Source organism: Phyllobates terribilis, unplaced genomic scaffold (genome assembly GCF_046119375.1).
Source record: "Phyllobates terribilis strain yellow unplaced genomic scaffold, ASM4611937v1 Scaffold_1__5_contigs__length_1240528914, whole genome shotgun sequence".
Lineage (NCBI taxonomy): Eukaryota > Metazoa > Chordata > Amphibia > Anura > Dendrobatidae > Phyllobates > Phyllobates terribilis.
Window position 1 is genome coordinate 31,038,381 of NW_027362761.1, and position 24,889 is coordinate 31,063,269.

Genomic DNA, 24,889 nt, shown 5'->3' on the forward strand with positions numbered 1-24,889 from the left:
GTTTTATGTTCTTCTCCTTATCCTCAGCCTCCAACACCACTATACCACCAGGGTGACCGTGGTCCGTGTAGCCATTATTGAAAGTTCCTCCGTCCTTATTTTTGGCAGCTTTTGCTTGGAAGGCAAAAGCAAAGACTGTGGGAGACCCACTCCCCAATAATGGGAATAATATTTTTAAGATGCTGCACTGTATGGCTCTTGTAAGGGGCATTAAAACCGTCTTGTTAAGCTACTGCAACCTCCACCACTTTTCCAAGGGGCATTAAAACAGTCTTGGTAAGTTACTGCGACCTCCACGTCTCTTCCAAGGGGCATTAAAACCATCTTGTTATGCTACTCGGACCTCCACGTCTCTTCCAAGGGGCATTAAAACAGTCTTGTTAAGCTACTGCAACCTCCACCACTTTTCCAAGGGGCATTAAAACCGTCTTGTTAAGCTACTGCGACCTCCACCACTTTTCCAAGGGGCATTAAAACCGTCTTGTTAAGCTACTGCGACCTCCACGTCTCTTCCGAGGGGCATTAAAACTGTCTTGTTAAGCTACTCCGACCTCCACCACTTTTCCAAGGGGAATTAAAACCGTCTTGTTAAGCTACTGCGACCTCCATGTCTCTTCCGAGGAGCATTAAAAGCATCTTGTTAAGCTACTGCGACCTCCACGTCTCTTCCGAGGGGCATTAAAACCGTCTTGCTAAGCTACTGCAACCTCCACCACTTTTCCAAGGGGCATTAAAACCGTCTTGTTAAGCTACTGCGACCTCCACCACTTTTCCAAGGGGCATTAAAACCGTCTTGTTAAGCTACTGCGACCTCCACGTCTCTTCCGAGGGGCATTAAAACGGTCTTGTTAAGCTACTCCGACCTCCACCACTTTTCCAAGGGGAATTAAAACCGTCTTGTTAAACTACTGCGACCTCCACCACTTTTCCAAGGGGCATTAAAACCGTCTTGTTAAGCTACTGCGACTTCCACCACTTTTCCAAGGGGCATTAAAGCCGTCTTGTTAAGCTACTGCGACCTCCACGTCTCTTCCGAGGGGCATTAAAACCGTCTTGTTAAGCTACTGCGACCTCCATGTCTCTTCCGAGGGGCATTAAAAGCATCTTGTTAAGCTACTGCGACCTCCACGTCTCTTCCGAGGGGCATTAAAAGCATCTTGTTAAGCTACTGCGACCTCCACGTCTCTTCCGAGGGGCATTAAAACCGTCTTGCTAAGCTACTGTGACCTCCACCACTTTTCCAAGGGGCATTAAAACCGTCTTGTTAAGCTACTGCGACCTCCACGTCTCTTCCGGGGGGCATTAAAACCGTCTTGTTAAGCTACTGGGACCTCCACGTCTCTTCCAAGGTGCATTAAAACCGTCTTGTTAAGCTACTGCGACCTCTACCACTTTTCCAAGGGGCATTAAAACCATCTTGTTAAGCTACTGCGACCTCCACGACTCTTCCGAGGGGCATTAAAACCATCTTAAGCTACTGCGACCTCCACGTCTCTTCCGAGGGGCATTAAAAGCGTCTTGTTAAGCTACTGAGACCTCCACGTCTCTTCCAAGGGGCATTAAAACCATCTTATTAAGATACTGCGACCTCCACCACTTTTCCAAGGGGCATTAAAACCGTCTTGTTAAGCTACTGCGACCTCCACGTCTCTTCCGAGGGGCATTAAAACCGTCTTGTTGAGCTACTGTGACCTCCACCACTTTTCCAAGGGGCATTAAAACCGTCTTGTTAAGCTACTGCGACCTCCACGTCTCTTCCGAGGGGCATTATAACCATCTTGTTAAGCTACTGCGACCTCCACCACTTTTTCAAGGGGCATTAAAACCGTCTTGTTAAGCTACTGTGACCTCCACGTCTCTTCCGAGGGGCATTAAAACCATCTTGTTAAGCTACTGTGACCTCCACGTTTCTTCAAAGGGGCATTAAAAGCGTTTTCTTAAACCACTCTGAACTCCACAGCTCTTCCAAGGGGCATTGAAATGTTGTTTTTAATTAACTCTAACCTCCACCACTCTTCGAACGGGCATTGCATTTCCTCCTAATTTTTGGCAGCTTTTACTTGGAAAGCATAAGCAAAGACTATGGGAGACCCACTCCCCAATAATGGGAATAATGTTTGTAATATGCTGTACTGCATGGCTCTTGTAAGGGGCATTGCAAGTTCCTCCGTCCTAATTTTTGGCAGATTTTGCTTGGAAGGCATAAGCAAAGACTATGGGAGACCCACTCCCCAATAATGGGAATAATGTTTGTAATATGCTGTACTGCATGGCTCTTGTAAGGGGCATTGAAAGTTCCTCCATCCTAATTTTTGGCAGCTTTTGCTTGGAAGGCATAAGCAAAGACTAAGGGAGACCCACTCCCCAATAATGGGAATAATGTTTGTAATATGCTGTACTGCATGGCTCTTGTAAGGGGCATTAAAACTGTCTTGTTAAGCTACTGCGACCTCCACCACTTTTCCAAGGGGCATTCAAACCATCTTGTTAAGCTACTGTGACCTCCACCACTTTTCCAAGGGGCATTAAAACCATCTTGTTAAGCTACTGTGACCTCCACGTCTCTTCAAAGGGGCATTAAAAGCATCTTCTTAAACCACTCTGAACTCCACAGCTCTTCCAAGGGGCATTGAAATGTTGTTTTTAATTACCTCTAACCTCCACGACTCTTCCAACGGGCATTGCATTTCCTCCTAATTTTAGTCAGCTTTTGCTTTTCAATGCAAAGGCGAAAACTAAGGGAGACCCACTACCCAATAATGGGTAGAAGATTTTTAGTACGCTGTAATCCACGTCTGTTTCAAGGCGCATTGCAGTTCCTCATAATTTTTGGAAAGCCTTCCATTCACTGCTTAGGCCAACAGTGTACATGAGACCCAGTTGCTATAAATGGAAAAAACTGTTTAGTTAAGGCCCTCTGACCTCCATGTCACTTCCAAGGGGCATTGGAGTTCCTCGAAATTTTTGGTAGGCATTGCACTCACTGTATGCCCTATAACTGTGTAGCCGAACCGCTCTTTTTGTTACAGAAACATATCCTACAAGACATGTGTGGTTGACTGGCCTGATATTGATGTGAATGGTCCCTGTTCCTCCTGCTCTTTCTCCTTTGCCACCACCTCATCCATCATTTATCACCTGAAGCTTTGTTTTAACGGCAGTCATAGAACTGGGATAGTAGCAGGAAAACATCCAGCAATCCTCGGAGGAGGTAGGATATGCGCCAAAACGCTGACCACCTCAGGCCTAGACGCTACTACATACATGCGCTTGCATTCCAAGAAAACAAAGCAGATGCTAACTTCTATCATCATCATCATCATGCTCCTCACCTTGGCACTCTCAACTCCCCTGATGGAGAAGCCAGGGCCCACCGGAGGAGTCTGGTTCTCTGGTGGGCTCGTCCAATGCTGCCCTAAAGCAGACCAGGCTAAGAAAAGTGTGTGGGAAGGTGACAGGAGAAATAGGGGCGGCTGGGGACCGTTTATGGACACCCGGCCGCCCCCCAGGCGGCTGGGGACCGTGTATGGACACCCGGCCGCGGGGCGGCTGGGGACCGGGTATGGACACCCGGCCGCCCCCTGGCGGCTGGGGACCGAGTGTGGACACCTGGCAGCCGGGCGGCTGGGGACTGAGTATGGATACCAGGCCGCCGACGCAGCCATGACGTGGTGGCCAGATTCCGCCTCCACATGCCTAAAATGCCCAATTTAAAGTGCAAGCAAGCAAGCAAGCAGTATGGTATTGCAGCCTGGGGGTGGGTGGGTGGCAGGATGCATACTTGCGCTTGCATTGCAAGGAATGGGAAAGGTACAATTGAACACTGCCCTGGGACAAGGACTTGAACGGGGATAGTTGCAAGTCTGCAACGACAGGTGCAGGGTGGGAGGCATCTTCGCATGTGCCATGAACAGGGGGTTTGCATGCACACACTACAGCGGAATAGGCTGTCCTTTGCCCTAAATGCACTGGGGAGGGCACAGGTAATGTTTTGGTATGCGCGCTTAATCTTATGTATAAGGCGCACAGGGACAAATAGGGGCGGCTGGGGACCGAATATGGATACCTCGCTGCCGAAGCAGCCATAAGGTAGTGGCCAGCTTCGGCCTCCTCCTCCTCCAAACTAAAAGGCCCCATTTCAAGTGCAAGCTAGAAGTATGGCATTGTAGCCTGGGGGTGGGTGGGTGGCAGGCTGCACACTTACGCTTGCATTCCAAGAAAACAAAGCAGATGCTAACTTCTATCATCATCATCATGCTCCTCACCTTGGCACTCTCAACTCCCCTGATGGAGAAGCCAGGGCCCACCGGAGGAGTCTGGTTCTCTGGTGGGCTCGTCCAATGCTGCCCTAAAGCAGGCTAGGCTAAGAAAAGTGTGGGGGAAGATGACAGGAGAAATAGGGGCGGCTGGGGACCGTTTATGGACACCCGGCCGCCTCCAGGCGGCTGGGGACCGTGTGTGGACACCAGGCCATGGGGCGGTTGGGGACCGAGTATGGACACCCGGCCGCCCCATGGAGGCTGGGACCCCGAGTGTGGACACCCGGTCGCCGGGCGGCTGGGAACTGAGTATGGATACCTCGCTGCCGAAGTAGCCATGAGGTAGTGGCCAGCTTCGGCCTCCTCCAAACTAAAAGGCCCCATTTCAAGTGAAAGCTAGCAGTATGATATTGCAGCCTGCGGGTGGGTGGGTGGTTGGCTGCATATTTGCGCTTGCATTGCAAGGAATGGGGGAGGTACAATTGAACACTGCCCTGGGACAAGGACTTGCACGGGGATAGTTGCAAGTCTGCATCTTCTGATGCGGCAAGGATCACTTCTGATGGGCACACTTTTAGGCAGTGACCTGGGAGTCAGAGATGCTTCCAGGGGTCTTCCCCAGCACTGTATGCATGTGTCACACAGCACATGGCCAGATAAGGTTGTAAAATGTTAAAATGACATTTCCCGGTGAATGCATTTGTCACGGTTGAAAGCAATACAAAAGTGCAAAAACGCATGAAAAATGCTACTTGTGAACATAGCCCAAGGTGTGGAGGAGTATTTTTGTTTTTGGCTATTTATTTTACCTTATACACAAGTCTTTACCCTGGAAAGGAAATTCCTTAACATATTTCACAGGAAAACCGTTTCAGTTTAGTTTTTGAACGTTTTACTGTGAGCCCGTAAAAGTGGCTTAATACCTCTGACCACGTTGTTGACAGCAGTGACCTGGGGGTCAGAAATGCTTCCTGGGGCGATCCCCATGCTGCCCCCATGTCTTTTGAGCACTGTCACTATCGTTTTGGGCACTTTTTAGGCTTTCTACAGACTGCCGGGGGTGCCGCCGCAAAAATGCTCGGGTCTCCCATAGACTAACATTGGGCTCGTTGCTCGGGTCGAGCACCCGAGTATCACGGTGAGCTCGGCCCGAGCTTCGAGCACTAGAGCATTTTAGTGCTCGCTCAACACTAATTAGGAGGCATCACCCCTTACACCTCATGAACAAATGTCTTGCTGTAACATCTCTTAAATGTTGTGCCTTTTTGTCTTATCAATTCATTTGTAATATTGCCTGAGGAAGGAGCCTCTGTGCTCTGAAAGCTTGCATATATATATATATGCAATATATATATATATATATATATATATATATGCAATATATATATATATATATATATATATATTTTTTTTTTTTTTTTTTCTAGTTAGCCAATAAAGGTATCATTCCGAGAATACTTTTGCCATTTTTGGGCATAAAAGTATTTACATCGATCCAAATAAAAGATGAATTAGTAAAAAAGTTATGCTAACCTGGTGATGTTGTGATCACACAACAATATTAGAGCATGTAATTCCAGCTGCTGCAAGTCCACGAGTCCTAGGACCAGATGTATATATACGTAGAAGGAAGATGTTGTGGAGAATCTGCGCTGCTGATAAAGGAAGGACAAATCCAAATGCACACAAGATTTTGCAGTTTATATTGATTGCTTTTATTTCACAGAGTTTCCAAGTACCTTACTTCCTCAGGACAAAAAACATATGCAAGTTGGCAAGATACAGTCACATTTATACAGATGGATTCAGATCATGGAGCCAAAAAAAGGACACATGATATGTCAAAGTTCGTAATGACGGTTGTAACCAATGCTAGTGGTCTTCAAAACGCGTAGACATCAACAAACAACACAAATTTACCGCAAACCTTGTGTGCACTTGGATTTGTCCTTCCTTTATCAGAAGCGCAAATGCTCTACAACATTTTCCTTCTACATATAAGTATTAAGCTGTGACATTCTCTCACTTTCCAGATTCACAACAAAATGGCTGCTGGGAAACTTGTCCTACCTTGCCCAAGGTCATGTGAGACTACTCTGGCTGATGCAATATTTTCCAATGTGTAAAATGGCGAGTGCCCATAATTCGCAGGGTTTATGGAATTCCTAAAAATTTACCAAGAATTTGATTGCTAATGTGTCTGATATTTAGTAACATGGCTAGTATTGTTACCTCTTATGTACTGTGTATACCTGCCATTACCTGCTAAAGCCTCAGTTCTAGCTGTGGGAGTTACCACATTGCCTTCCTCTTGGTGACTTTTTGTTGTGCTTGACATAAAGTGGTCAGCTCGATCCTTTGGTTTGGCTAGCTCCACAGTGCGTGGACTTGCAGATGAACTTTTGGCTGCTTCACTCACCTGCAATGAATTGAAGATACAATGCAATATTTGCATCTGTGTAACATTATCTGTTGTTTTTCTAAGATGTTAGAATAATATCAGTGTACCATAGAGTATACAGGTCGGTCTTCCATCCATTCTTGGCTAATACTTTTTGCCTGTGCGAGTTTCTCCAAGCGAGGGGATGGGATTGCCTGTAGAGCACTTGATTTGACTTGCCAAATTGGAGAGGGTCTATAAGCAGATAATTAGATAAAATTACAAAAAAAATATGTTTTGTATTTGCCTAAAATGTGATCTCCTGTCTCTTCCTGTTCCATTGGTAGTAATAGTAGTCACCTGTCTTCCTTATACATCTTGTTCACATTTTTGTGCTGTGCCAACTCATTTTGCCTTGCAGTCAGACCTGTTTGAGGAAAGTGAATGCAGAGATTGGCATATTGTATTTTTCATAAATCACATATTTACCGTATTTTTTGGACTATAACACGCATTTTTTTCCTCGAAAATTTTGGAGGAAATCGGGGGGTGCGTCTTATAGTCCGATATATATGTTTATACTTTGGCTGTGGGTGGTGAGGGGTGTGGTGGGAGTGGCAGCGGCGGAGGAGCGGGGCGCAGGAGGCAGCAGCCAACTGCTGCAGCCTACACTGTGCCCGCTACTAAAGAAAATGAATATTCACATGGGCGTGGGGAGCAGTGAATATTCATTTTCCTTAATAGCGGGCACAGTGTACCTGCAGCGTGGCTACTGGTAAGTATGGCAACCTTTCATCCCGGTATGTATAGCATCCCTCATCCTGATATGTATGGCCCCCCTCATCCCTCTTCCTAGTATGTTTTTCACCCCTCATCCTGGTATGCTTGGCACCCCCTGATCCCCATCATGCTGCACACAAAAAAAATGAACAATCATACTCACCTCCTCTCTCCTCCAGCGCTGCGTCCTGCTCTGCTGCCGACAGGGAACTCACTATGTGAGCCGTGCATGGCGTAACTGCCATGCGCCCTCACACTGTGAGATACTGCGCCGGAATAGTCACTGCTCCCCACGCCGGGACTGTGTGCGTGGGGAGCAGTGACCATTCACTCTTCTTAATAGCGCGCACACTGTTCCGGCAGCTCGGCTCCTGCTGCCGCTCTCCGGTCTGTGTGCCAGCTATTAAAGTCCATGAATATTCACTACAGCCCATGGGAGTGGATTGTAGTGAATATTCATGGACTTTAATAGCGGGCACACAGACTGCAGAGTGGCAGCAGGAGCCGCGCTGCCGGTACAGTGTGCATGCTATTAAGGTGAGTGAAAGGTCACTGCTCCCTATGCACACAGTCCCGGCGTGGGGAGCAATGACTATTCTGACACAGCATCTCACAGTGTGAGGGTGCATGGCAGTTACGCCATGCTTGGCTCACACAGTGAGATCCCAGTCAGCAGCAGAGCGAGACGCAGCAGTGGAGGAGAGAGGAGGTGAGTATGATTGTTTATTTTTTTGTGCAGCCTGATGGGGATCGGAGGGTGCCAAGCATACCAGGATAAGGGGTGCTAAGCATACCAGGATGAGGGGTGCCAAGCATACCAGGATGAGGGATGAATGGTGCCATACATAGCAGGAAAAGGGATGAAGGGTGCCATACATACCAGGAAGAGGGATGAGGGGTGCTGTACATACCAGGATGAGGGATGAAAGGGGCCATACATACGAGGATGAGGTATGAAGGGTGCCATACATACCAGGATGGGGATGGGGGCCACGTATAACAGGAAGGAGGGGGCCATATATACCAGGATGGGAGATATAGATACAGAATTGGGGGGCATTACTCCTATAACAGTGTCAGCAGCAGTCCCCCTCCCCCTTAATAGGGCATCATGACCACATTTTTTGCTTAATTTTTTTTTCTATTTTCCTCCTCTAAAACCTAGGTGTGTCTTATGGTCTGAAAAATATGGTACTTTTCCAACACCAATCACTATTATATATAAATATATATAAATTTTATATATTATATATATATATATATATATATATATATATATATATATACATACATATACACAGTTGTGCTCAAAAGTTTACATACCCCGGTAGAATTTTCGCTTTCTTGGCCTTGTTGGGTGGTTATTGTTTGGGTGAAGCCATTTATTGTCAAACTACTGGGTTTTCTCTTTTTAAATCTTAATGACAACTAAAAACATCCAAATGACCCTGATCAAAAGTTCACATACCCTGGTGATTTTGGCCTGATAACATGCACAGATTTTGACACAAATGGGTTTTAACCTCTACTAAAGGTAACATCCTCACCTGTGACCTGTTCACTTGTAATCAGTGCATGTGCATAAAAGCTAAGTGAGTTTCTGGGATCCAGACAGACTCTTGCATCTTTCATCCAGCCACTGATGTTTCTGGATTGTGAGTCATGGGGAAAGCAAAAGAATTCTCAATGGATCTACAGGAAAAGGTAATTGAACTGTATAGCACAGGAAAGAGATACAAAAAGATATCCAAGGAATTGATAATGCCAGTCAGCAGCGTTTAAATTGTGATTAACGAATGGAAAATCAGGGGCTCTGTAAAAACCAAACCATGGTCAGGTAGACCAACAAAAATTTCAGCCACAACTGCCAGGGAAATTGTTCAAGATCCAAAGAAAAACCCAGATATAACACCAGCTGAAATTCAGGACTCTCTGAAAACTAATGGTGTGGTTGTTTCAAGATGCACAATAAGGAGGCACTTGAAGAAAAATGGGCTGCATGGTCGAGTCGCCAGAAGAAAGCCATTACTGCACAAATGCCGCAAAGTGTCTCGCCTACAATACGCCAAACAGCACAGAGACAAGCCTCAAAACTTCTGGAACAAGGTAATTTGGAGTGATGAGACCAAAATTGAATTTTTTTTGTTCACAACCATAAATGTTACATTTGGAGAGAGGTCAACAAGGCCTATGATGAAAGGAACACCATTCCTACTGTAAAGCACGAAGGTAGATCTCTGATGTTTTGGGATGTGTGAGCTACAAAGGCACAGGAAACTTGGTAAAAGTTGAAGGAAAGATGAATGCAACACGTTATCATCAAGTACTGGAGGAAAATTTGCACTCATCAGCCCGGAACCTGAGCATGGGACATACTTGGACGTTCCAACATGACAACGGTCCAAAACCCAAGGCCAAGTCGACCTGTCATAGGCTACAGCAGAACAAAGTGAAGTTTCTTGAGTGGCCATCTCACTCTCCTGACCTCAATATCATTGAGCCACTCTGGGGAGATCTCAAGCGCGCAGTTCATGCTAGACAACCCAGGGATTTACAGGAACTGGAGGCTTTTTGCCAAAAAGAATGGGCAGCTTTACCATCTGAGAAAATAAAGAACTCATCCACAACTACCACAAAAGACTTCAAGCTGTCATTTATGTTAGAGGGGGCAATACACGGTATTCAGAACTGGATTATGTGAACTTTTGATCAGTGTCATTTGGATGTTTTTGGTTGTCATTAAGATTTAAAAAGAGATCACACAGTATTTTGACAATAAATGGCTTCACCCAACCAATAACCATGAGAGGAGAAAAAGTTTTTTTGTTATCATTCATATTCTCTGAAACAAGGCCAAGAAAGCAAAAATTCTGCAAGGGTATGTAAACTTTTGAGCACAACTGTGTATATAGTGTATACACTGCTCAAAAAAATAAAGGGAACACTTAAACAACAGAATATAACGCCAAGTAAATCAAACTTCTGTGAAATCAAACTGTCCATTTAGGAAGCAACACTGATTGACAATCAATTTCACATGCTGTTGTGCAAATGGAATAGACAATAGATGGAAATTATTGGCAATTATCAAGACACACTCAATAAAGGAGCGGTTCTGCAGGTGGGGACCACAGACCATATCTCAGTACCAATGCTTTCTGGCTGATGTTTTGGTCACTTTTGAATGTTGGTTGTGCTTTCACACTCGTGCTAGCATGAGACGGACTCTACAACCCACAGAAGTTGCTCAGGTAGTGCAGCTCATCCAGGATGGCACATCAATGTGAGCTGTGGCAAGAAGGCTTGCTGTGTCTGTCAGCGTAGTGTCCAGAGGCTGGAGGCGCTACCAGGAGACAGGCCAGTACACCAGGAGACGTGGAGGGGGCCATAGGAGGGCAATAACCCAGCAGCAGGACCGCTACCTCCGCCTTTGTGCAAGGAGGAACAGGAGGAGCACTGCCAGAGCCCTGCAAAATAACCTCCAGCAGGCCACAAATATGCATGTGTCTGCACAAACGGTTAGAAACTGACTCCATGAGGGTGGTATGAGGGCCCGATGTCCACAGATGGGGGTTGTGCTTACAGCCCAACACCGTGCAGGACGCTTGGCATTTGTCACAGAACACCAGGATTGGCAAAGTCGCCACTGGCGCCCTGTGCTCTTCACAGATGAAAGCAGGTTCACACTGAGCACATGTGACAGACGTGACAGAGTCTGGAGACGCCTTGGAGAGCAATCTGCTGCCTGCAACATCCTTCAGCATGACCGGTTTGGCAGTGGGTCAGTAATGGTGTGGGGTGGCATTTCTTTGGAGGGCCGCACAGCCCTCCATGTGCTCGCCAGACGTAGCCTGACTGCCATTAGGTACCGAGATGAGATCCTCAGACCCCTTGAGAGACCAAATGCTGGTGCTGTTGGCCCTGGGTTCCTCCTAATGCAGGACAATGCCAGACCTCATGTGGCTGGAGTGTGTCAGCAGTTCCTGCAAGATGAAGGCATTGAAGCTATGGACTGGCCCGCTCATTCCCCAGACCTGAATCCGATTGAGCACATCTGGGACATCATGTCTCGCTCCATCCACCAACGTCACGTTGCACCACAGACTGTTCAGGAGTTGGCGGATGCTTTAGTCCAGGTCTGGGAGGAGATCCCACAGGAGACCATCCGCAACCTCATCAGGAGCATGCCCAGGCGTTGTAGGGAGGTCATACAGGCACGTGGAGGCCACACACAATACTGAGCCTCAATTTGATTTGTTTTAAGGACATTACCTCAAAGTTGGATCAGCCTGTAGTGTGTTTTTCCACTTGGCCCGAGATTGCATGGACCAAGGCTCATTCCACTGAACGCCCGTTCTCCTTTTCCGTGGGTTTAATTCTACTCAGACAACACAGAGTGAGGGTAAAACAGTGTGGCAATACTTTATTGAACTATCAACAGACAATAAAACATATAGAACAGTCCAGCAAATACCCAAGATGGTGCAAAATTACAGTCTCATCCTTCCGCTGACTCACTGGAAATAGAGCAGCTGCGACTCCAGGGCTTCCAGGGCCAACTACCCCCACCAGTGGCACCCCGCTTTTGGCAGGCACCCACAGGGAGGAGGAAATGACAAGCTTAGGAAGCTGACGGTCCATTGAGGTACATGACCAGGTGACCGGAGGATCCAAACCTGGCTTCTCTGAACATATCCATGGGGTCAGGTGACAGGAGGGTCTGAACCTGGCTACCCCAAACCTATCCATGAGTTTCAGGTGACCAGAGGGTCCCAACCTGGCTACTCCAAACACCTCCATGGGACCAGGTGACCGGAGGGTCACAATCCTAGCTTCCGCAAACGAATCCATGGGTTCAATGATATTCAATGGAGCAGATCTTTATTCTTCCAGCTGGGGCCATAGTCCCCTAAGCTGACATCCTGTAGAGTCACATCTGTGTCTCTCTTGATGGAGCCATGTTGTCCTAGCTGTTGCTCTGGCAATTCACACTGATTCTTCTTGTAGAACGAAAGAAATCCCTTTTTATTTCCACATCTGTGGCTCAGGTCATGATACACAGGACAGAGGAGAGGTGGGATGAGTTTAACTCTCAATATTTGAGCATTTAATCAATCTGCATAGTTCGTCCTTCTCTGTTTTGTGGGGCAACAAGCCACAGGGCCCACACAATGGTCAATTGACATATTTAGCAAGCATCCATTGTTCAATGACCCTGCGTCCCTGTCTAGCAAAGTTAGCAGACAATACGTTGCAGTTAATAGCAACTCAAGTGTCAACATTCAGGCTTATACAAATAATAGTCTGTTTCTTGACCAACCAAAGAGAAACACATAAATTCAAAAGTCAACATAAAGATAATAGCGTTTGTCTCCTGGCCTTCTGAATTTTCATCTGGATAATTAAGATTAAATGCTGTGTCGTCACAATATCTCATGAACAGCAGCAAATTTTAATAAGAGGTTAACACTTTTCTTTACAGCTTGTTACCTAGGAGACAGCCAACCGATGCTGTCTAGCTTGTAAGCACTACGCTGAAGCTGCCTGCTAAGAGTGCACTCCAGAGATCCTGGCCAGATTTAAAATAGTGCTACATGCTCAATAGAAAAGAGCTTGTAAGCGCTGAGCATGTTCTTGTTATGATCTGAAACATGAACTAAGGAAAGAAGGGGAAAGCTGTCCCTACAGTAAGACTAAGCTGAATCCCTATGATTTAGCGGGCTGCCTGTTCCTAGCGAACAGACCCGCCTTAGTCTTCGGCTAATCTGAACGAAGACCTATAGCATAAGGGGAGGGGTCCCTAAAAGAACTAAGGACTGGAACAAAAATGGGACACCTCCTAAACAGAGAAGTTGTTGCAGAACACAAAAAGACAAACTGACAAAAAGGAACTAGAGGTCCCAGAAGGACCAAGCGAACTGACAGAGAAAGGCACCGAAGCACCTGGCTAGAGAAACAGTCAAAACAACACTGAAGTCCAGCACAGCCAGGAGGGCGGAGCTGGAATATAAAGGCAGATGGTCATGTGACCGCAAAACACAAGATGGAAAAAAACAAACAGGAGGGTTCTAACAATACCCCCTCTTTTATGAGGATCTTCCGGATCCTCCAGGCCCAGGCCTATCCAGAAACCTCTTGTGGAAAGCTTTAACAAGCCTAGGAGCAGAGACATCATCCGTCTTTACCCAGGAGTTATCTTCGGGACCGAAACCCTTCCAGGAGACAAGATATTGTAATCTCCCTCTATGCCATCTAGAATTCAACATACGAGAAATTTCATATTCGCCGTCTTCCACCACAGGAGGAATTGTGACAGTGGCATCCCTATCTGATACATCAGCCTTTTTCAACAAGGAAACATGAAACACAGGATTAATCTTCCAGGAAGTAGGGACATCCAGACGGGTTAACAACCTGAAGCACTTTAAATGGACCCACAAACTTAGGACCCAGTTTTTTAGAGGGAATCCTCAACCCCAGGTTCTTTGAAGACAATCAAACCATGTCACCCACAGTAAACAAAACCTCCTTACGTTTCCTGTCAAAATACTTCTTGGACTTCTTGTTAGCCTCTTGAAGGTTGCAACGTACATTACTTCAAACTCTCTCCAAATCACCGGAAAAATTCTCCTCCTCCGGCACCGCCGATCCCAATTTGGAGAACGAACCAAAAGACGGATGTCTCCCAGTACAACAAAAAAAAGGAGAACACCCAGCAGAGGAGGATGTGTAATTGTTAAGAGAAAATTCTGCGAGAGGCAAAAACTCACACCACACCTAATGATTGTCCGCCACAAAACAACGCAAAACCGTTCAACATCCTGGTTCTTTCTTTCAGTCTGTCCACTAGACTCAGGATGATACCCAGACGAAAATGACAAATGGACTCCCAACCTGTCACAAAAATCACGCCAAAAGCGAGCCACAAACTGAGGTCCTCTATCAGAAACAATATCCGTGGGAACGCCATGAAGCTTCACAATCTCCTTAACAAACGCCTTAGCGAGTGTCTTGGCGCAGGGCAACTTAATCAATGGAACCAAATGACACATCTTACTAAAACGGTCCACGACCACCCAGATGACAGTAAAACCCACGGACACAGGAAGATCAGTAATAAAATCCATTGTGAGATGCGTCCAAGGCGCAATAGGAACCTCCAGAGGGCAAAGCAACCCCGCAGCAGGAGTATGTGAAGCCTTTGACCTAGCACACACAGTACACTTGATGACTTCTTTCTGCCATCCAGGCCACCAAAAACTGCGAATGATAAGTCTCTTAGTCTCCGAAATTCCTGGATGACCTGCCAACTGAGACTCATGACACTCCACAAACAAATCTCTCCTAAAAGTTCTAGGCACGAACAACCTCCAATGGGGAGTGTTAGATGGGGCATCTCCTTGAGCTTTCAGAATCCCATTCTCCAAAACGGAGTCCAATGCCGCCACCACAACTCCTTTCTGTAAAATGCTCTCCTCCTCGGCACCGACCGTAGGAGAAAAGCTGCGAGATAAAGCATCGGCTTTAACATTCTTAGTACCAGGGATATCGGTAACAGAAAAATGAAACCGAGAAAAAAAAAAGTGCCCACCTAGCTTGACGGGCATTCAAGCGCTTGGCAGCATCCAGATAGATCAAATTCTTATGATCTGTGAAAACCTGAATAGGAAATCTAGCGCCTTCCAAAAAATGACGCCAATGTTCAAATGCGAGTTTAATAGCCAGCAACTCCCGATTTCCAACAACATAATTCAGTTCGGTTTCCGAATTTTTTTCCGAAAAGAAGGCACAAGGATGTACTCTATCCCTGTTCTCCTGAGACAAAACTGCTCTGACCCCCACCGATGAAGCATCGACCTCAACCAAAAAAGGCTTGGTCTCATCAGGCTGCATAAGGATAGGGGCAGAACTGAACCTCTCTTTGAGATACTTAAACGCTTCAATGGCCTCAGTAGTCCACTGGACAGTATTCGCACCTTTCCTGGTGAGATTGGTTAAAGGCTTAACAATTACAGAAAAATAAAAATTCTTAATGAATTTCCTGTAATAATTGGCAAAACCCAAAAATCTCTGTATAGATTTCAAACCAATAGGCCTAGGCCATTCCTGCACAGCCTGAACCTTCACAGGGTCCATCTCAAAGCCCTCGCTGGAGACAATGTAGCCCAAAAAACTAATTTTCTGCACAGCGAACTCACATTTCTCCAGCTTAGCAAAGAGTGAATTATCACTCAATAACTGCAAAACTTCACGTACACCCTGCCAATGGGACTCTAAATCTGGTGAATAAATCAAAATGTCATTCAAATACACAACCACTTTCTTACCAATCAAAGGTCTCAGGATGTCACTAATAAGGTTCTGAAAAAATGCAGGTGCATTGGTAAGACCAAAAGGCATCACCAGATTCTCAAAATGACCTACCGGAGTGTTAAAAGCAGTTTTCCATTCATCACCCTCCTTCACTCGTAACAAATTGTATGCCCCCCGGAGATCAATTTTAGAGAACCACTTGGCCCCCACTAACTGGTTAAACAAGTCAGGAATTAACGGCAATGGGTAGGAATTGCGTACAGTTTTCTTATTAATTTCACGAAAATCCAGACATGGACGTAAACCCCCGCCCTTTTTTTTAACAAAGAAAAATCCAACTGCCACAGGCGACTTAGAAGGTCTAATGTGACCAGCAGCCAGGCTAGTCAGTATGTATTCCTCTAAGGCCTTTCTTTCAGGGATAGTCAGATTAAACAAGCGACTCTTGGGAAGAGTAGCTCCCGGAACAAACTCAATGGTGCAATCCTAATCCCTATGAGGAGGTAAAACTTGCGACTCTTCACCCGAAAAAACCCTCCAAAAATCTTGAATAGGTACCGGTAATTCCCCTTTTTCCACAGCCGCAATGCGACCATTACAACATTTATCATAGCACTTCGGACTCCAAGACTTAATCACATTAGTACACCAGTCCAATACAGGATTGTGCAGTTTTAACCAAGGCAATCCTAGAAAAACCGGAGAGGGTAAATTATCCAATACAACCAAGTCCAAAATTTCTTGGTGAACTCCATTGATAGTGAGGGGAAATGCAGCAACCTTGTGAGTAATACATTTCAAGGGAGCGTTATCAATTGCAATCACAGAAATAGGTGATGACAAAGGTTTGGATTTCAATTTAAGTTTTTCCAAAAACCCTTTATCAATCACATTAAGTGTTGAACCACAATCCACAAATACCTGAAATTCAATCAAATCTTCCTGCAAAGTAGTACTCCCTGAAAGAAATACTCCTGCAGAGCGTAAACAAGCTATACAGGCGTACCAGACCTTTTTTTTCTCTTTACTTAAACGAAGCTCACAATACTTAATCAAATGGTCAGCTTTACCACAATAAAGACACAATCCCTCAGTAAACCTCCGGTCTCTTTCCTGAGAGCGAAGTGACATCGCCCCAACCTCCATCGGTTCTCTGACATCTGAGCAGATTTTCTGGGGACTAGGACCTGACATTACAGGAGTCTTTACCTCATTAAGCCTGGACCTCAGCCTCCTGTCCACATGAACAGCTAATTGCATGTCATCCTGCAGAGTCTCAGGTGCGGGGAATGCAATTAGCAAATCCTTAACCCTTTCACTCAGACCAGCAAGAAATAAACATTTCAAAGCAGGATCATTCCATTTGACTTCTGAAGCCCATCTTCTGAAGTGTGTGCAATAATTTTCAACATCACCTGACCCCTGATTCAAACGCCTGAGTTCTGCCTCAGCTGATGAGATTCGATCAGGATTATCATATAATAGCCCCATAGCAGAAAAAAATTCTTCTACAGACCTTAAGCATGAATCATTAGATTGGAGAGAAAAGGCCCACCCCTGTGGTTCATTGCGCAAAAGTGACATAATAAAACCAATGCACTGTGATTCATTCCCAGAGGACCTTGGTCTCAAAGGAAAATATAACAAACAAGCATTTTTAAAGGAAAAAAAATCTTGCTGTTTGCCATAAAAAACATCAGGCAGTCCTACCTTGGGTTCCACAAAATGCGCTCCAGAACAGCTACTCACGTGTTGCTGGAGCTCGGCCACCTCCAGAGACAATCCCTGCAAGCGTTGAGGCAAATCCTGGACGGAAACCATACTGATCCCCGAATTTCTTTCCTTTTAATTTTTTGGGCTGGACTTACTGTTATGATCTGCAACATGTACTAAGGAAAGAAGGGGAAAGCTGTCCCTACAGTAAGACTAAGCTGAATCCCTATGATGTAGCGGGCTGCCTGTTCCTAGCGAACAGACCCGCCTTAGTCCTCGGCTACTCTGAACGAAGACCTATAGCCTAAGGGGAGGGGTCCCTAAAAGAACTAAGGACTGGAACAAAAATGGGACACCTCCTAAACAGAGAAGTTGTTGCAGAACACAAAAAGACAAACTGACAAAAAGGTACTAGAGGTCCCAGAAGGACCAAGCAAACTGACAGAGAAAGGCACCGAAGCACCTGGCTAGAGAAACAGTCAAAACAACACTGAAGTCCAGCACAGCCAGGAGGGTGGAGCTGGAATATAAAGGCAGATGGTCACGTGACCGCAAAACACAAGATGGAAAAAACAAACAGGAGGGTTCTAACAGTTCTGCTGTCTAGCAGCAGTGGTTGGTTTCCAAGGCAACGAGCATTAAATAAAAAAAGTGTTAAATTAATCTCTCAAGAACGGCTGAAAATTTTAATAATCTTCAAATTCCGCAATTGCTCGTATTTACAAGCACTATCTAATAATACCCATTTATGAAGATGAATTCCTAGTAAGACCATTCTGAGAAATTCCCCAAACAAAAATGTCAAGGCCTTGTAATCTTGTTTGAAACATACATTTTCGGAATACAAGGGTTATTGTGTAGGAACTTACTACAAGTAGAATGTATGTCTGTCTTGTCCTGCCAGTATACAGATGGCCTGCAACACATTATATAGAAACATTCATTCCACGTATACATGAATATTCTGGACATAAGCCTAAGTTCACACGAGCGTATAAAAAAAATCATCTGATTTTTATCTGTTTTCATCTGTATGCAATCCATATGCCATTTGCTTTTATACATCAGCAGTTATTAACATTTACAAAAGTAAATACAGTTTCCTATGCTAAGAATTGCAATGTATTTGTAAAAACGAATGCCATGCAGTTGATCTGTATGGGATCCGATTTTTTTTTTTTGCACTCCCATAGACTTAGGCTGCGTGCCCACTATGCATTTTTCAAGCGTTTTTGCAGCGGAATTTCCGCAGCGAAAATGCTTAAAAACGCTTGATATTACGTGCCCCATGGTCCCCAATGATAATCCGCATGTGCTGTGCACATGCTGCGGAAATTTCCGCTACGGATTATCATTGCGGAAAAATACGCAGCATGTCCATTAATTTTGCGGACACGCAGCGTAATTACCGCCATTGACTTGCATTGAATCGCTTAATATCCACATGACTACATGTGCACATGCGGATATTAAGCGATTCAATGTGCGGATGGTACCCGGGTCTGGAGAAGAGGAGACTCTCCTCCAGACCGGGGAACCATAGTACCTGTAAAAAAAAAGAATTTAAAATTGAAAAAAACATTATACTCACCTTCTGATGGCCCCCGGTCTCCTTAGTGATGCGTCCTGGCTCCCCGGCGGCTCGCGATGGTCTAAAAGGACCTTCCATGACGTCATTTAGTCATGTGACGGGTCACGCGACCGCTGACATCGGCGGTCGCGTGACCTGTCACATGACTAAATGACGTCATGGAAGGTCCTTTTAGACCGTCGCGAGCCGCTGGGGAGACCGGAGAAGGAGACCAGCGGCCATCAGAAGGTAAGTATAATGTTTTTTTTTTATTTTTTACCATTTTTATTCTTTTTTTTAACTAAGTTGGTCACAGTATATAAATCCATGCCAGTTGCATGGATTTATATAGTGTGACCAAGTTGTCAAGCACTTTCCAAGTGATGTTAAAATCGCTTGGAAAAGCGCTTGATAACCCGCATGCAGAAATGCATGCAAAAACGCTTGACAAACGCTTCTACCTGGCAGGAAAAACGCATGTAAAATCCACATGCATTTTTCCTGCCAGGGAGATGCAGAAAAAATCAGCCGCATTTCTGCTTCGTGGGCACATAGCCTTAAATAGTCAAGTCTCATCCGAAATACGGAAGTGACTAGTGCATGTTCCATTTTTTTTTCATTCACACATTTGATACGTGTGAAAAAGCGGTCATCACTATTGCATAACATTGGTCAGAGTGCTGTCAGTGTTTTGACTAACAGCACTTGGATTGTGTGAATATAGCCTAATGGTAATAAAAAGCATAGTGAACTTTCAGGGTGACCAGCAGGCTGTATATGTGTTAATAAGGGATGGATTGATTTGCAATGATTTGTAGAAAGCAAAGTTAGAGGCATACGCAGCACAGTATAGAGCCATGGATAATACAGGGCTGCATACACCAACCATAAATGAGATCTTTCATCGCCTTAAAAGTAACTTGATGCTGTATTTGTATTATTGCAAGGTCATTATCAATTAAAAAGATATTCCTGGAGAGCGCTGAGAGCAATTTGAGACTTCCTGTGTTTGTTGCAAGTCACGTGAGGGTAGTCATAGACATAAGAGACTAACACACTAATTAATGGATTTCCAAACATTCTGGCATTTAGAATGCTTGTTAGCTAGGGTCACCTGTAATTACAGTCTCATTGTGCTCTATAAGAGATGTGACACTAATAGCATGTAATTAAATGCACAATAATAAGAAATAATAACTACCCAGTAACAAAAAATAAGTGCTATTGTCAATCCAGTGGCTGGTATTTATATTTATCAGCGCAGGTCTTAAATGTGATTAGTGCTGAATGGTGCGAGGAACAATTCTGCAACAATTGAGGTTGAAAATAGAGAGGATTTCCTAAGGGAACCAAATAATTTAAGATCATAATGATAAATTTGAGTATAAACATTACAGTAACATACAAAATGTCTCAGACAGTTTAAGGAGAATATATCACCTATATTACTAAATTATTATAAAGGGAATTTGTCAGAAACCTTTACCCCCAAAACCATTAATATGATTGTACAGCTGTTTAAGAGATGAACTAGTAGATTTCTTTATGATCTCAAAGCACTGCTCCAGCAGCAAGAAATCACTTTTTTTAAGTTCTATATATATGTATCTGGAAGTGCATAGGTGCATGATGATGCACTTTTACTGTAGCTTCTCTGCCTCACACAGTATTTCCTACCTAGCAGCAACCTCCTCTGACTGATATACAGGTTATGTGCTCTGGTACATGGCCCCTGACCTGTCAATCAGCCAGGAGAGTGTGCTGCTAGGTAGGAAAAACTGCATGAGACCACGAAGCTAAAAGTGCATCATCACGCACCTATGCACTTCTAGACACAGCTTCAAAACACAATTTCTTGCTGGGGGAGCAGCACTTTGACATAATAAAGGAATCAACTGGCTTATATCTTCAAGGGCTAAACAGTCATGTAAATAACTTGGGGGTAGGTGGTTAACAGTTTCTGGCAGGATCCCTTTAAACCAAATATTGAAGCATATTTGTCATTCTTAGTCTGTGGTTTATTTTCTTATTGTAGATGATTTGATTCCATTTTCTGTAAATGATCATGGGGCAGTCTATTGCCAATGAGCTGCAGTTTCGGTCTGTAGAAGGGAAGCTTCACTAGAAAATTATCTACTGTTTAAATGTATTTTACTAAAATGTTTGCAATGTTTCTTCATAACCGGTGTTAAAAAAAAAAAATTAGAAATTCAGCAATTTTCATATTGGCCACTTGGGCTATTTTAGACTCATACTTGCTGTTCTTTTAGAAAAGCCACATATACATTAGCCGCAATAGACAAAGGCCCTGGGGCCGATTCATCAAATCTTTTACTCCAGAAAACTGGCATAAAAATTTTGAAAAATCACAAAATGTTTGCTTAACTGGGAGATGTGTAAAAATGCTGCAACTTTTGGCATTTTCTGGCCAGTTTGAATCATCTTCATCAAAATAGGCGAGGCAGCGTAAAAGCCGGGTGGGAAGGGGCATGTCCATACCCAGCTGTCACATTCATCAAAAGTGCAGGCGTTTTGTACGCTAGAAATGCTACTCCAGTCACTGACTGGAGTAGCATTTTTGCCATGGCACATGGAGGGCATGCCACTCAGAAGAGTAGCTAATTCATTAAGTGGCTTGTACTCCAACAAGACGGGCATTGTGCGAGCATGCGCTACGCCAGTCTTGATGTATCGGTCCCCATATTTTTTGCATTGCAGTATTTAATGAGCATACACAGAGGTCATTGTGAATGGAAGGTAAGCAGGTTGAGCTGTGACATCACCTATTGGGAATAATAGATCCTGTGTTATAAACTGTGCATAACAGTGTTATCTGTCATTGCAATCCTGAATGTGATGACAATGATGTCACTGGGAAATTTCCCATGACCCGCATCGTCAGAGGGGCTGCCGAAAGTGATGCAATTTCCGGCTCATACATCAGTACACATGCGCCGTATCTAATTCCGGAATTACATACACCTGTGGTGGGGACTTTATAAAGGTTAGCGTGGACACACAATAGACTATAGCCTCCTGAGGAAGCCAATGCAAAACGCGCGTTGTGCCTGTCAGCATCTTACCACACATGGAGAAACTATGGGTAAGAGTGTTTTATATTAGTGTGTATGAATGCGGGATTTTTCTTTGTGCTATTAGTGCGGTAATTACAGGGAATACATAATCAAAGTATACACTTACTATTTGCATAACTGGTGGCAACATAGATGGTCCTTTTGCATCCTATCATACGATTGATTATGAGAATTCTATATGCATTTGCACTTTACATAATTATGGATTGAATTATATACTCCCCCTGACCTAGCAATGTGTGTGTGATACACATGCTTTAGTACCTGTGTCTCTGTTCTAATTGACTTTGTATTGATACATGATTATTGAGTTATATATATATGTATGCCTTGTTGTATTGTGGATTGTTGAATAAAACTTTTTGAACTTTTAGTGGACTGGGACTCCGTGTATTTAGTATTCATCACAGAGATGGCTGTCAGTCAGAGTGCAGGGGCGTGCAAACAGCTGCCGCTCTCTATGTACTGCCTCTATGACTGAAAGCTGGCAACCTCCGAGAGGAATAAAGTTTATTTTCTCCCTTAGCCAGGCTTTCAATACGGTGGCCGCACAGCTTTGGAACACTTTTAACTTGCAGATTAACCCCATATATGCAGGTTAATAGTGTTTGGGGACATGATAGGTTTTGCTTAAACCTATAATTTCAACAATATATAAAGGAAACTGGAGAAGACTCATTGATTTCTATGGAAGAATATTGTTGGCATGGTTGATGTGCAGAAGTCACTGACAGGAAGAATGAGGAGGTGACCTATAACCACCACCTATTAATGGTAGTAGACCCCATGTTATCTGCCACCAACTTTATCATAGAGGCCTGAGCTTTTATTGTAATTCTGCCTGTAATTTTGGGACTTACTCTACTGAGGCTCAGTGGTCAACATCAACACTGCAAGATTTTAGAACTACTTTTATTACTGATAAGTATGCTAGAATATTTGAAATAAAGGTTTTTATTAAGGGTTTCTGCACGCCGGAGAATGCTGTGAGCGGAAGTACCGGTGACTCGTCAGCACCTGTGCAGTAGCACGTGAAGCCAATGCCCAGAGAAGAGACAGTATCATTATTCCTCAGAGGGCGCAGTCAGACAGCCGTAAAAATTGAACTAAGATCGAATCGCAATGCACGGACTGGCCGGCTGCTCTTCTGACCCAAGCGTGACAGCGTCATATATTTCTATGCATCTGTCACGCTTGGTTCGAGAGAGCCACGGCCAGTCTGTGCACTGCAGGCCGATCTAAGTCTAATTTTTACGGCCGTCTGACTGCGCCCAAACACTAAGAAACCTAAGCTATGGTGCGGGCGTCTTCACTTTCTGCCTGCTGATGATTGTGCAGCTTATATAGGGAGAGGTACAGTTAAAAATATTATGATAACACCCACTTGGACTCATTAGGTGCCAAATACATTGAATGCTCATATCTCCGCCATAGAGAGACAAAATTAAAAAAAAAAAACGTTTTATTTTGCTCTGCAGCCACTATTACATTGTGTGACAAGTTCAACGTTGAAAATTTTGTGAAAAGTCCTCTTTAATTCTTTGAAAATCACTTTGAATGTACTGACCTGTCTCGATATTTTAGGCAATTCACCTTGGGACAAGCAAGATGATCAAGTCGAGCATCTGTGGACAAAGAGACTTGAGTTTCACACATTGTGAATCTGAAAAGAAATAAGTCATTGTAAAAATGTTCAGAATACAACAGGTTATTAATATTATTGCATTAGTTATATAGACCATTTTGCATTATGTGCCTCAAAATGCAACAAGCCCTCACACAGGTCCTTATAAGTTTCTGACGGGTCTCAGACAATGACGACACATTATTTTTTTAACAAGGTTCTGAATTTATTTAACCACTAAAATGTATTAAAAATTTTTATAGATTTGGTATCACGCCATCATTGTCCACATGGATTTTTCCCCGGTTTCCAGTACATTATAAGATAAAATGAAAAGTGTCCTTCAATACTACACCTCGTTCACTAAAAACAAGCCCTCATATGGCTATGGAAAGATAAAAAAAAGTTATGGCTCTTGTAACAAAGGGCGAGGAAAAAAAAAAGTGTCCGGGTCCTGAAAGGGTTAATCAATTTGGGTCCGCTGTTTACATCTACACATATATTATTATAACATCATGCATTATAAGGTAATATTTACATTACTAGGTGATAATTATTTTCACAAAAACTGCCGACACCTTGGGGTTTCTCAGCATATGCTCTTAAGTAAATCCTCATCTCACTAGCTTGTTTGCTCAGCTGTCTGAGACAGAAAGACATAATATTGGTGTTTGTACAGTGACTTCCTTATCTCTCAATACATCATGTACTCTGAGCCTTCAGCTGGGCAGTCCATGAAGAGGTAGCCATATTGCATCCAATATATCAAGTATATCTGGAACCCATGTACACCCAGCCTTACCTCGGGCAGCAGACTCGGCTCCTGTGTCATGCTGTCTGTGTTGCTGGGAGACTCAGCAGAGAATGTCATGTGGCAGGAACAAGACTCATGAATGGGTGACATCTGAGAATGGCCTCCCCTGCCTCGGATTTCCTCACGTTTATTTTACTGGCAGATTATGAATCATTTACATTGTCGTCTTTAGTTTTCACAGTGCTGAAGATGTGCAAATTAACGTGTACGGGTTTGACTTTATATAATGTGCACATATATTAATGATTGCAAACGATAATTGAAGAAAGAAAAAAGATCCTTGCATTTTTGTCGTGTAGATGATATATACATGTACGGTTTAATGTGCTTAATAGGAGCTG

At 44.2% G+C, this 24,889-nt stretch overlaps 1 protein-coding gene across 2 annotated transcripts in view; it reads right to left on the bottom strand.

Annotated features, from left to right (window-relative positions):
- SPMAP2 (sperm microtubule associated protein 2) overlaps positions 1-24,671 on the bottom strand; it is a 115,705-nt gene extending 91,034 nt beyond the window's left edge. For both annotated transcript variants that reach the window (XM_073660651.1, XM_073660650.1), the window contains exons 1-6: positions 24,537-24,671; positions 23,678-23,773; positions 18,315-18,361; positions 7,000-7,066; positions 6,768-6,894; positions 6,522-6,678 (exon numbers count right to left, since the gene is read on the bottom strand). In XM_073660651.1, coding sequence (XP_073516752.1) covers positions 6,522-6,678; positions 6,768-6,894; positions 7,000-7,066; positions 18,315-18,361; positions 23,678-23,766 — 487 coding nt within the window. In that variant the 5' untranslated portion in view covers positions 23,767-23,773; positions 24,537-24,671. The remainder of the gene's footprint in view (positions 1-6,521; positions 6,679-6,767; positions 6,895-6,999; positions 7,067-18,314; positions 18,362-23,677; positions 23,774-24,536) is intronic.
- Between the last annotated feature and the right edge of the window lie 218 nt (positions 24,672-24,889).